Source organism: Phyllostomus discolor, chromosome 8 (genome assembly GCF_004126475.2).
Source record: "Phyllostomus discolor isolate MPI-MPIP mPhyDis1 chromosome 8, mPhyDis1.pri.v3, whole genome shotgun sequence".
Classification (NCBI taxonomy): Eukaryota; Metazoa; Chordata; class Mammalia; order Chiroptera; family Phyllostomidae; genus Phyllostomus; species Phyllostomus discolor.
In genome coordinates, this window is record NC_040910.2 from 43,967,635 (window position 1) to 43,980,888 (window position 13,254).

Below are 13,254 nucleotides of genomic sequence, written 5' to 3' on the forward strand. Positions count from 1 at the left end.
AGTTTCTCACCATTAAGTATGATGTTAACTGCAGGTTTCTTGTAGAGGTTCTTTACCCAGATGAGGAAGTTTCCCTCTTTCTAGTTTGCTATCATCAGTGAATTTGGGGTTTTGCTAAATGCCCTTACATTTTCATTTTCTCCTCTTTCATTTCTGATAGGAACAATTTCTGTCTTTTCTCTTTTATTCTCAGCTTGTATAGATGTTTCTCAATTTCCTTAATCTTTTCAAATAACTAGTTTTTGGTTGTACTGATTTTTCTCAATCGTTTTTCAGTACTTTTATTGATTTATTTTCTAAATTTTATTACTTCTTTTCTTGTTCTTGCTTTGAGTTTAATTTGCACTCCTTTTTTTTCAGTTTCATAAGATAGAGGCTTACATCATTGATTCAGATTTTTTTTTCAAGTTGCATGCCTTCGATGTATTTCCCTCTACGCACTGTCTTGCTGCATCCCACAAAAGTGAAAACAAACCGAAATGTCTGTTACAGATGGAAGATAAACAAAAGCATTTTATCCAAACAATGAAATATTATTTGGCCATAAAACAAATGATGTATATACATGCTACAACACAGTTGTCCCTTGCAAAAAATTATGCTGAATGAATGAAGTAATCGCAACATCATGTAGTATATAATTCCACGCATGTGAGAGCCCAAAGTCGCACATAGAGACAGACATTAGATTAAGGGATTCTTAAGGCTAGGAATTGCTGGAGGAAGAGGGGAACGTTGGGAGTGATAGCAAAGTGTAGAGGAGTTTGTTTTAGACACGACAAATGTTGAAAAATTGACTGTGGGGATGACTGTACACACCTGGGAATATACTAAAACTGTTGTATGTACATTTTATGTGGGGTTTTACTGTATACTATGTGCATTATATATCCATAAAGCTGTTCAAATAAATAAATAATAAATAACTAAATGGATTAAAAATCTCACAGTCCCCATCATTTAGGCATATCAGTATTTCCAGATTGAAACATTCATCACTACACAATAGTTACTTGTGTGCATGTGTGGTGAGAAAGATTAATCCACACTTAGCAAATTTACAAGTACATAGATAGTATATGCATATCAAAATCAATCATGCCGCAGTATTTAATACAGACAATTCTGCTGTCAGTTTCACCTCAGTAAGCAGAGGAGGGGGGAGGAGAAAGTTTCCGTATGTAACCTAGTTTAAATAAGTGATTTATTCTTTTCTACTATCAGTGAAAGTGGGAATTAATTGTCTTAGGGATATTATAGTCATTTACATGTTGGAGTTCTCTAGGGACCCAGGAAAAACTTAAGTTTCCTTCCAGCGTAAAATGTACACCAGAGAATGTAATGAACACATGCCGCACCCGTGGGGAGACTGAGGAGCGTCCGAGCACCCACGCTAGGGACCCAGGGTTCCAACTTCCCACCAGAGCCAAGTGCTCGGAGGCAGAACTGACTGGAGGTGAGGAAGAGATTGCTGGGAAGCATCAAAGATTGAAACGGAGCCAAACTCGTTATTATAGATCATTAGACCATATTAAGTGTCGGTGTTTCTAACGAGTCTCAGTGCCATGGATGGCTTGACAGCCTTGCACCAAGCCCTTGATCTGCAGAGGACATAAACCCTCTTGTTCCAGTGTGGCCCGGCCTGGCTCCCATCCTTATGTTCTATTCTTACTTGCACCATTCGGAAACTGAATGAGGAATTCCCTGTGCACACCTGTGCCCACGTGTTTCCAAAGAGCCGGGCAAATACAGTCAGCTCAATGTCAAATAAAAGTTCTGTTTAAAGTCTGAGTCTAGGGTCTTGCAGAGGGCTGTCATTCAGGGAGAACGCCATCAGCAACTGTCCAATCAGGGGGCCGCTGAGGCAGGTGGGTGGGGTGAGGCATCGCATGGGCGTGGACTTCTCCACTACCTTCAGGGCAGGCTCGGGAATGCACTTCGCTTTTACTTAACGGGCCCTGGTTACTGTTGTAGGCTGTATGGCATCGTGATCTGCACGGGTAGTGGAAGTTTGGGCGGGACTCAGGTAAACCCAGGAAACCTAGAAATGGTGAGTGTGCGGGCCGGGTGCGGAGACCTGGTGGAGCGCCTGCTTGGAACTGGCTGGAACCGGCTAGAACCGGCTGTGGTAGGACTGGCCTACCCCTGGTCGAGTCTGGAGTCTGCGGACGGAGTCTGCTGGGGGCTCCCCTGGGCCTCAACCCCCTCCAGCCACACAGCAAGGGGGCTGGGCCGGGTACCGGGACGTGGAGGTTCCGTGCAGTCTCTGTGCGGCGACTTCGCCTCCGCAGCGTCTCTGGGCAGCTCTGCGCCCACAGCCCCACGTCTCCCCAGATGGTGCAGTGGCCGCGGGAAGGATCACCTGGGGAAATCGTGACTGGGTTGCGGGGCTTGTGCGGGGAGGAGCTGTGGACCGTAGGGTCCCCAGTCCCGTCTTTCTCCCCAGGGGGAGCCGTCTTTTTATGAGTTTTCTAAATGTTTGGGAAGCAGGGTCTCAAATCCACGACCTCGTTCGCCCAGATTGCCTTTTACTAAAACTTGCAATAAATCCTCAGATTTCCAGATCAGTTCTCGAGTTCCCAAAGCCATCCGTTCGTTCCTGAATTACAGCATCATTATCAACTATTTGTTCTCCGGGTTGCGTTTCAGACTCAATATTTTAATTGCTTACTTAATTTTTGTACGGGACAATGGGATGCCCTTTTTTAGAGTTTAATATTTGTATGGATATTTTGTATGAGAGGAATGCCGAGAGTAACCATCAGGAAGACACATGAATCCCTGTTCCTCTCCCTCAGGAGCTTCCCTGGGCGCAAACATCCTCTGGGAAGTCCTTTGGGTGGAGGTTCCTCTTTGGAAACTTTCCTGGGTGTTCTCTCCTGTCAGCACCGCCCCTTCCCTGGGTCTGTTACTTTGAAAACACTTATTGACTTATTTAAGCCTCAGTTTTTAATAAGGGTAAAATGTATTTTAATCAATAGAACTTAAAGATGTATAAAAGACCTCCAAACATGCAAAAAGAGAATTCAGAAGAAAAAAATCCAGAATTACATTCCATTTCTAGAATTTTTCTCTCACTCTTTCTGAGCATGTGTAATAAGTTTCTGAGATTTGTTTGTTTTGGGAGTGTTTTAAAATCCAATTCCAAGGCTTAGCCTTGCAGAGCAGAATTGTTGGAGTAGATTTCTGAGAAAAGCTTCCTTGCCCTGGAAGTGGGGAAGCAGTGCAGGGCCTTGGGTGGAGGTGGGTGCGGATGCCCTCCTTTCTGTGGTTGTTGATGTTTGGGCCTAGACATTTCTACATTTCATGTTGAGGTTTGCATTCGGAGTATAATTTGTGTACATTGAGCAAGTCTGTGAAGGTCAGGTGTTTTTGTGTCCTTGAGAAAGGGTTTATGAATTGGGGAATTCGTTTGGATCAGAAGTTAAGCTGAGTCAGGCTGAGAGTTCTCTCACTTGCAAGAAGGAAAGGGTGGTGGGGGAAGGGAAGGGAGCTCTTTCATGCCTACGGGAGAGGAGACTGTAGGACAGGGATGTCAAACTCATTTTCACTGGGGGCCCACATCAGCCTTACGGTTGCCCTCAAAGGGCCAAATGTAATTTTAGGACTATAAATGTAACTACTCCTCAACAGTTAAGTGAGAGCTCTGTGTTGGTGCCCAGTAGAAACAAAGTGGAGGGCCAGATTTGGCCTGTGGGCCTTGTGTTTGCCACCTGTGCTGTAGGTGCTCCCACAGTTCACTCCTGAGCTGCTCAGGTGTCCCCCCCCTCCTTCCCCTGGGTTTTAATCTGACCCATCCCCGGGTTTTAATCTCAGCAGGGGGTGTCTAGACCATTAGTGAAAACATACTCAACTTTCTATGTGTGATTTCCTTCTGAACTATAGGGAAGAAGTTGCTCATCTGTCTTGATTCCCGTATTGCTGTTTCATTTCATTGGATTCCTTTCTCCCTTAAATATTGCAGCTCTTTGATTCTAGTTTTCATTAGCATCTGGGCTTTTAAAATATAATTTGGGAGATACTGTGTGAATAAGACAAGAAACTCGGGGAACCAAATAGAATTAGGTTTAATTATGGAAGGGAACCTGAGGATGGGAGATGGGTGTTTTTAAGTCTCAGGTGATTTTTCCATTTTTTAGGTCAGTTTTTGTATGTCCATGACTCTAGAGAACTTTGACCTTGAAAAGTCTATGCTATTCCTTAGGCAGATGAATTTCTATTTTAATGGGTGTGAGGATAAAAGCAGTTGAATTTTTATTTTCATTGATATAAAAAATAACTTAAAATTTATGGACATCTTTGAATTTTCTAGTTTATTTCAGGGCTTTATTGCAAACCCTAATGTACTATATTATATTATATATAATGTTATTCAAACTATTATAATACCCTTGTCCTTTTTATCAGAAGGGGATTTGGGAACTCTTGATGGTCTGCAATTTTACATTTTTTAGTGTTTAATAGATTACATCTTAGAGTGGTATTCTGTATAGTAAAGTAAATTAATTTTTTAAAGTAAAATTTAATTTAAAATAATGATTGTGAGGGGGCTCTGCCCACATCCCCCCACCCCCCCACCCCGGCTGCCACAGATGAGAATAAGTCTACCAAGACATGATCTGCTTGGGGAAGAAAGGTGGCCGATCTCTCAAAGGAGAAGGGCCGAGAGCCTTTTCCTCAATGGGCTTTTATTGGGTTTGTTTTGCACAGGAATACAGGTAAAGCTTATTAATCATTGTTAGGCAGTAAGGATCAAACAATAGATAACATACAAAGAACTCTGAGGGCCTTTTTTGAGTCAGGATCAGATAGCTAAAGAGCCATAAAACTGAGGAACAAACTCACTTCTTGCTTGGACCCTTATCATTTAATTGAGAGCATTCTTAGCAAAGCAGGATTCACAGGATTTTACGTATTCTCAGGCCTGATCACCTGTGAACACACCCTTTGCAGCTCAGGGCTGAAATATCTTTTTTCTTCTCTTCCACTTCAGTTTGTGTATGTCTGTAGATCTAAAATAATTCTTTGTAAGCAGATATGTGTGGCTCTTATTTTTATTATTCATTTTACTGAATTGGAGAATTCATATTTAAAGTAATTTTTGATGGATATGTACTTAATTGCCATTTTATTAATTCTTTCTAATTGTTTTTGTAATTCTCTATTCCTTTCTCCTTCTCTTGCCTTTTTCTCCTTGTGCATTGATGACTTTCATTAGTGTTATGTCTGGATGCCTTTCTCTTTTTATGTGTGTGTGAACCTGTTACAGATTTTTGGTTTGTGGTTACCATGACCCTCGTATCCTATGTTTATAGTAGTCTCTTGTAAGGTAATAGTTGCTTAAGTTCAAAATATTCTAAAAACACTACATTTTATACTCATTTCCCACTTCCCACATACTTTATGTTTTTGACATTATATTTCACATTTTTGTGTATATACCTTAATTTATTCCAGATACATATGATTTTACTACTGTTGTCTCTTAACTTTCATACTAGCTTTATAATTACTTTATTTACCACTTTTACTAAATGCTTGCCTTTACCATTGAGTTTTTAAAATCTTATTTTTAGTTCTGCTCTTTTATTTTTTGCTTATAGAAGTCCATTTAGCATATCTTTTGGTGCTGATTTAGTGGTGATGAACTCCATCAGTTTTTGCTTGTCTGGGAAATTTTATTTCTTTTAATCTGAATAATAATCTTGCTGGGTAGAGTATTGTTTGTTGTAGGTTTCCCTTTTATTACTTTGATTATATTACATCATTCTCTTCTGGCCTGCAAAGTTTTTGTTGAAAAATCAACTCTTAGTCTTATGGGAGCACCCTTGTACAAAACTGTTTTTTCTCTTGTTACATTTTAAGATTCTTTCTTTATCTTTTAGCATTTTAATTATGTGTTTTTGGGGTTTTTTTGAATTCATCTTGTTTGGAACCCTATGTGCTCTCTGACTTGGATGTCCGTTTCCTTCGCCAAGTTAGGGAATTTTTTGGCCATCATTTCTTCAGATACATTTCCCATGCCTCTTCTGTGCACTGCATTTTTCAGACTGTGAGACGCACCCCCCAAATTTGGGAGGAAAATGGGGGTGCGTCTTATAGCCTGAATGTAACTTACCTGGCTAGTAAATGTAGTTTACATGTACGTTGGTGAAATATTGTGTTATTTATGTCATTAAATATTTTACCACAGTTTTTGCTTCACAATTTTTTTCCTATTTTTCTCCTCTAAAACCTAGGTGCGTCTTATGGTCTAGTGCGCCTTATAGTCCTAAATATATGGTATATCTTTTGATCTCAGGTGGGTCTCTTGGACACAGCATATATATGGGTCTTGTTTTCTTACCCATTCAGCTACCTTGTGTCTTTTGGTTGGAACATTTAAACCACTTACATTTAAGGTGATTATTGATAGATGTGTATTTAGTGCCATTTTATTGTTAGATTGTTTTCCTCTCATTTTTTTTTCTTAAAGCAAGCTCTTTAACATTTATTTCAGTACTGGTTCGGTGTTAACGTATTCCTTTAGCTTTTTCTTGTCTGGGAAGCTCCTTATTTCTCCTTCAATTTTAAATGATAGCTTTGCTGGGTAAAGTAGCCTTGGTTGTAGGTCCTTCCTGCTTTTCATCTCTTGAATGTTTCATGCCACTCGCTTCTGTCCTGAAATGTTTCTGTTGCGAAATCAGATGACAGTCTAATTGGTGTTCCCTTGTAGATAACTTCCTGCCTTTCACTTGCAGCTTTTAGGATTCTTTCCTTGTCTTTAAACCTTGCCACTTTATGTGTCTGGGAATAGGCCTCTTTGGTTCCAACTTGTTTGGGACTCTGTGAGCTTCCTGGACTTGTGTCTTTTTCCTTTACCAGATTAGGGAACTTTTCAGTCATTATTTCTTCAGATGGGTTCCTGATCCCTTTCTCACTCCCTTTTCCTTGTATTCCCATGATGTGGATATTGTTACGCTTCAAGTTGTCCCAGAGGTTTCTTAAATTCTCCTCATTTTTAAAATTCTTTTTTCTGTTTTGCTTCTCTGCATGGTTTTTTTTTTTTCCTACGTTGTCTTCCAAATCACTGATGTGATCATCTCCTTCATCTAACCTGTTTATTCCTTCCAGTGTAATATTTTATTTCAGATATTGTGTTCTTTATTTCTGACTGGTCCTTTTTTATGGTTCCTATGTCTTTATTTTGTGCTGTTAAGTATCTTTATAATCATTACTCTAAAGTATTTGATGGATTGCTTGCCTCTATTTCATTTAATTCTTCTTCTGGAAAATTCTCTTGTTCATTCTTTGGGGACTGTTTCTTTGTTTTCTCATTTTGGCTGCCTCTCTGTGTTTGTTTCTATGTATTAGGTAGATCTGGAAGACTCTGGTGCAGCCCTAAGTGGAACCCTGCCTGTGACTGGCCCTGGGCAACCTGTTTAGAGCTGTCAGAATCCACATCAGGTGGCTCCCTCTGCTGGGCCTGGGTGTGTGCAGATGACTAGTTTCACTGTTTCTATTTGTTGTCCTTATTTAGTTTTGTTGTCTCCCTCCTTTTCTGCCTTCTTTGTCTTTAATTGAGCATTTTCCCCCTCATACTTTTATTTTCTACACTGTAGCAATCAATTACACATATTTTAAAACTTTTTTGGTGCTTGCCATTGAGATTTGAAGATAAAAGTTTACAACTCACTCACCTTTTCTGTCAAGTCACAGGGTACTGCTTTGCTGACTATGTAGGTGCCTCAGACCACTCTATTCAAAGCTCTCCCTGCTGTTTTTTTTTTCCACACTACTGTTACTTATTGCACATATTTCTTAGCATATAATTGTCAAATACATTGCTGGTTATGTTATTTTAAACAAAATGGCAACTGTTATATTAATTATGGTAAGAAACACAGAAGATATTTTACCTCCATTTATTTATTTTCTAATTTGCCACCTTCAACATTTACATTCTTCCACTGAATTTTTGAATGTTTCATTCAAAATATGTGTAGTCATGACACATTTTCTTGTTTTTATCTAAGAAAGTTTTATTTTTTATGTTTTGAAGGATAATTTTGATTGACATAGGAGAGTAGTGTTTTTCTCTTAAAACTTTAAATTTTATACTCTTTTCGTTGCATGATTTCCAATAGGATCTATAATTTAATTCTAATCTTTGTTTCAATATATTATTTGTCTTTGTTTTTTGTCTACATTGAATGTGATATAATTAGTTGTACACTTTTGTTTTAATTTTTAGTGTGTTATTTATCATTATTTTTAGGACAGTCTCACTGATTGTTACTTCACAGGTTTCTTCTGTTTCTTATCTGTCTTTTTCTTTACTCCTGTGACATGGATTTAAGTTTTCTGTTTAAAGAAAGTACTTAAGGTTTATAGGTATTTTTTCTTTGTGTTAGACTTAAATTATATATGTATATATATATTTTAGTACAGGGTAATGTTAAAAACATAATATTTGGGGCATATTTCAAAGTATTGTGTTTATTTTATTTTTTCTAATACTGGGGACAATGAGTCCTGATTTAAATTATCTGATGGATTTAAAAAGAGAAGTTCAAGTTTTTTTGTTTTTTTATTGTAAAGTTGGAAATAACAGCTTCTAAGATACTTCAGTGCCAGGCCAGACACTGGAAGTCTCTGACTCGCACTTTTTCATCATTGACTACTGACAGCTTTAAAGCCCCACCTTTCCTCTTCCCCTTGTGCACTATCTGTAGGAGGTGATGGGAAAGCCTGAGGGCTTTCTCCTTTGCTGTAGCAAGAGATTGAATCCACGCAAGCCCCTGCCCGTGTGTGTAAGCTCTCACCCCACCCATCACCTAACCTCATAAAACAACAAGTCCATGCACGTTTGCTAAAGAATCTTATCCTTTCCTGAGGGGCTTGCCTTACTTCCCCAAGACCTCAACTGTGGATGTAATAAACCCTGTCACACTTTGCAGATAGTGTGTGCTGTCATCCGCTGAGGGATCCTATGCTCAGGGGCGAAGCTGTCATGCTCCTTTACTCCACAGGGGAGTTTGGAAATGACAGAATAAGGGAAAGCATTGCCTAGGCACACAAATAATACCCTTGTGTTACAATTGCCTATGGTATTCAGTATAGCAGCATGCTGTACAGGTTTGTAGCCTAAGAACAATCTGCTGCATCACATAGCCTAGGTGTTTGGTAGACCATACACCTAGGTTTGTACATTTTGTGTGTTCCCACAAAGATGAAATTGTTCAAACAATACATATCTCAGAATGTATCCCCATAGATAAGTGGCACCAGACCATAACTTTCCAGGCAATCATAGTGGACAGAGAAAGAAAGGAAGAGCTGAGTCTGTAATCAGTATTTTATAAGAAAAAAGCAGTGCTGGTCTGTATGAATATTATTCAGACCACTGCAGATGATGACTTTTAATGTCCTGGAGACTGTTAAGATGATGTGGCTTCCTGGACCTTGCTAAAACTGGCCTTGTCAGAGGCCTTCTGGACTCATGTTTGGTGATGGCAATAGAACAAAAGGCTTTTAATATTCAGTATGTATGTGTTTACTGTAACCTTGTGCAGATCTAATAACCCTCTGCATCATGTAGATGGTAATAGAAAAAAAGATTAAAAACTTTTTTTAACAAGGAATTGATCATCTTACAAATGATAATACAGGGTTGGCAAAAGTAGGTTTACAGTTATTTGTATGGAAAAAGACGTACAGGTCATGATGATTGCAATAGCTTTATTAACTCTATGTTCCGTGTACTCATAACTGTAAACCTGCTTTTCCCACCCCAGTATCTTTCTCATTTCTGTAGCACTTCTTTCCATTCCCAACATGCTCTGATCCTGCCAGTAGAGGAAATACATAAAATATAATGTCATCACAGTAAAAACGTGTATATAATTTCCATGTGTTCATGATGGTGTCAAATTTATAAGGAAGTAATTGTGGACAGAGAGTAAGTTTTTAATGATCAAGTCATAGATTAAATGTTTGCAGATGAGAGAATCATATGTAACCTGCCAGTAAATGGAGTCTAGATGCCCAGTGCTATCTGTCTCATAAATTGTACTGTACCCATATTGGTGGTATTTTAGGACTCAGTGACATTTGAGGATGTGGCTGTGAACTTCAGTCTGGAGGAGTGGGCTTTACTGGATTCTTTGCAGAAGAAACTCTATAGAGATGTGATGCAGGAAACCTTCAGGAACCTGGCCTCCATAGGTAAGGATGACAAGTTACCTTCACTTCCTCACCTGAAGGACAGGTGTTTCTTACCTAACAATATTGTGCTAACTTGTAATGTAGGAATAGAGGACACTGGTAAATAAACTAGATATAGTCACAGCTCATCATAGAACTAGAATATGATAGTTTTTCTATAATTTCTAATACTTTGGAATCATATTTCTTGGTCTGCATTTTAGGGAAAAAAAGGGGAGATCATGACATTGAAGATCAGTGCAAAAACCAGGAGAGAAAATGTAGGTGAGTCACACTCATAATAGAGAGCTGTGTCTCAGGTGAGAAACATGTTATGCTATGAAATTTTTAAAAGAATCAACCCAAACTACCCTGCCTTAAATTAACTACTTCTCAAAACCTTTCCACCACATTACTTTTATCTATATGACAAAGATGTCCAGTGTTTGTGAAGTGGTTTACATGGAAATAGCATTAATGAAGTCTATACATGACAGTCGCTGTTTTGATAATAGCAAGGCTGAAGTTGTCTTCCAGAGCTTTTAGTGTGTTCAGTGCCCAACAATTGGATAAGAGAGTAAACCTATCTTTTGCAGTAAATCATAAAAAGGTAGTTCAGATATTCTACTAATAAACATAAAATATTAACAAAGAAATTAATCGTGTGCTTCTTGTTTTTTACAGGAGTCAAATGGTAGAGAGACTCTGCAAAGGGAGGAAGGGTAGCCAGTGTGGACAAAACTTCAGCCTTATTCCAAGTCTCAGTCTGAAGAAAACCCTTCCTGCAGGAAAACCCTGGGAATACAGTGTGTGTGGGCAAGTCTTCATGCATCAGTCATCCCATAATGGGGACATCACACGTCACAGGCCATCTGGGTATCAGAAATATGGAGAGAAGCCACGTAAATGTACTGTATGTGGGAAAGTTTTCACTTACACTCAGTTTTTTGAAAAACATGAAAGACATCACAGTGGAGAAGAATTGCATAAATGTGAGGAATGTGGAAAAGCCTTTATGTGGCTCAAAAGCCCTGAAAGACACATGATCACATGCACTGCAGATGCTCCTTATAGATGTAAGGTGTGTGCGAAAACCTTTAGTTCTTCAACTTCTCTTCAAACATGTGAGAGAGCCCACACTGGAGAGAAGCCCTATCAGTGTAAACTCTGTGGGAAAGTCTTCCGATATTATAAAAGTTTTCAAAGACATGAAAGAAATCATCCGGGAGAGAAACCCTATAAATGTAAAAAATGTAGTAAAGCATTCAGGTATCCCAGTCATCTTCAAATACATGAAAGAACTCACACTGAAGAGAAACCCTATGAATGTAAAGAGTGTGGAAAGGCCTTCAGGTCATATAGTTCGTTACAACCCCACGAAATGACTCACACAGGAGAGAAACCCTATGAATGTAAGGAATGTGGAAAAGCCTTCAGATATTACAGTTCCTTACAAACACATGAAAGGTCTCACACTGGAGAGAAACCATATGAGTGTAAAAAATGTAATAAATCATTCAGTGCTCCCAGTTGTCTTCGAAAACATGAAAGAATTCACAATGCGGAGAAACCTTATGAATGTAAGGAATGTGGAAAAGCTTTCAGATTTTATAGTTCCTTACAAACACATGAAAGGACTCACACTGGAGAGAAACCCTATGAATGTAAGCAGTGTGGAAAGGCCTTGAGATACTATAGTTCCTTACAAATACATGAAAGGATACACACAGGAGAGAAACCCTATGAATGTAAGGAATGTGGAAATGCATTCAGATGCAACAGTTTCTTAAAAATACACAAAAAATCTCACACTGGAGAGAAACCCTATGAATGTGAAAAATGTAGTAAGGTATTCAGCACACCTAGTAATCTTCGAATACATGAAAGAACCCACACTACAGAAAAACCCTATAAATGTAAGGAGTGTGGGAAAGCCTTCAGATATTATCGTTCCTTACAAACACATGAAAGGACTCACACGGGAGAGAAACCCTATGAATGTAAACATTGTGGTAAAGCCTTCATTTGTCGCACCACCATTCAAAGACACATGAAAATGCACACTGGAAATACACCTTATCAATGCAAGGAATGTGGGAAAGCATTCACTTGCCTTAGTTTGTATCAAAGACATGAAAGAACTCACACTGGAGAGAAACCCTATGAATGTAAACAGTGTGGAAAAGCCTACAGAGATCACAGTTCCTTACAAAGACACGAAAGGACTCATACTGGAGAAAAACCCTATGAATGTAAGGAATGTGGAAAAGCCTTCATTTGTAACAAAATTTTTCGAATACACACGATGAGAGTGCATACTACAGAAAAACCATATAAATGTGAAGAATGTGGGAAAGACTTCAGTCATCCCTATTCCTTCCGAAGGCATGAAAGGACTCACTGGATAAAACCTCTTGAATGCAAATAGTGGGGGAAACTTTAGTTAGCCCACATCCTTACTTGTAAAACCACTGAAAATAAATTTAAAAAATGGAAACATAAAAAGGATTGATGTAAATTAATTTAGTTACCGTGTTCTAGAAAACTTTATTGTTAAAAAAATATTTTTAAAATTGATTTTAGAGACAACTAGGGGGAGAGTATTCATTCATTGGTTACTCTGTGTGTGTGTGCCCTGACTGGGGATCGAACCCACAACCCTAGTGTATCAGGACGATGCTCTAACCAACTGAGCAATTTGGCCAGGGCTATTCTACAAAACTTTCAAGATTAAAGAGTTGTTATTAAAATAGTAAATAAGTTGTGTTCACCAGGTTTCTTTAAGTGCATAATGGCACATGAAATTTTTACTACAGTAAATCCTGAAAAACTCAGGAGTTAGAGGAAACTACTATTTTCTACACAGTTGAAAATTTCTGTATAACCTAAGCCAGCTTTCTGCATAAATGAACACTAAACTGAATATCAAAAATACAGTTGACTCTTGAATAGCCCAAGTTTGAAACTGTGCAGGACCACAGTTTACATTCTGCATAAAAGTGGACCTATGCATTTCAAACTCATTGTTTAAGCATCAGTTATTGTAGAAATGAATATTGAGGTGAAGTT

General features: G+C 38.6%; 1 protein-coding gene across 5 annotated transcripts in view; it reads left to right on the plus strand.

Annotated features, from left to right (window-relative positions):
* LOC114503488 (zinc finger protein 709-like) overlaps positions 1-12,780 on the plus strand; it is a 155,543-nt gene extending 142,763 nt beyond the window's left edge. The window contains exons 1-5 of one of the 5 annotated variants that reach the window (XM_036034383.1): positions 1,907-2,050; positions 10,080-10,206; positions 10,410-10,470; positions 10,870-11,652; positions 11,821-12,780. In XM_036034383.1, coding sequence (XP_035890276.1) covers positions 2,048-2,050; positions 10,080-10,206; positions 10,410-10,470; positions 10,870-11,652; positions 11,821-12,613 — 1,767 coding nt within the window. In that variant the 5' untranslated portion in view covers positions 1,907-2,047 and the 3' untranslated portion in view covers positions 12,614-12,780. Of the gene's footprint in view, positions 1-1,906; positions 2,051-8,457; positions 8,789-9,720; positions 10,207-10,409; positions 10,471-10,869 lie in introns of those variants that run through there. The other 4 variants (XM_028521098.2, XM_036034382.1, XM_036034381.1 and 1 more) reach the window with 4 other exon arrangements.
* Positions 12,781-13,254: the final 474 nt, after the last annotated feature.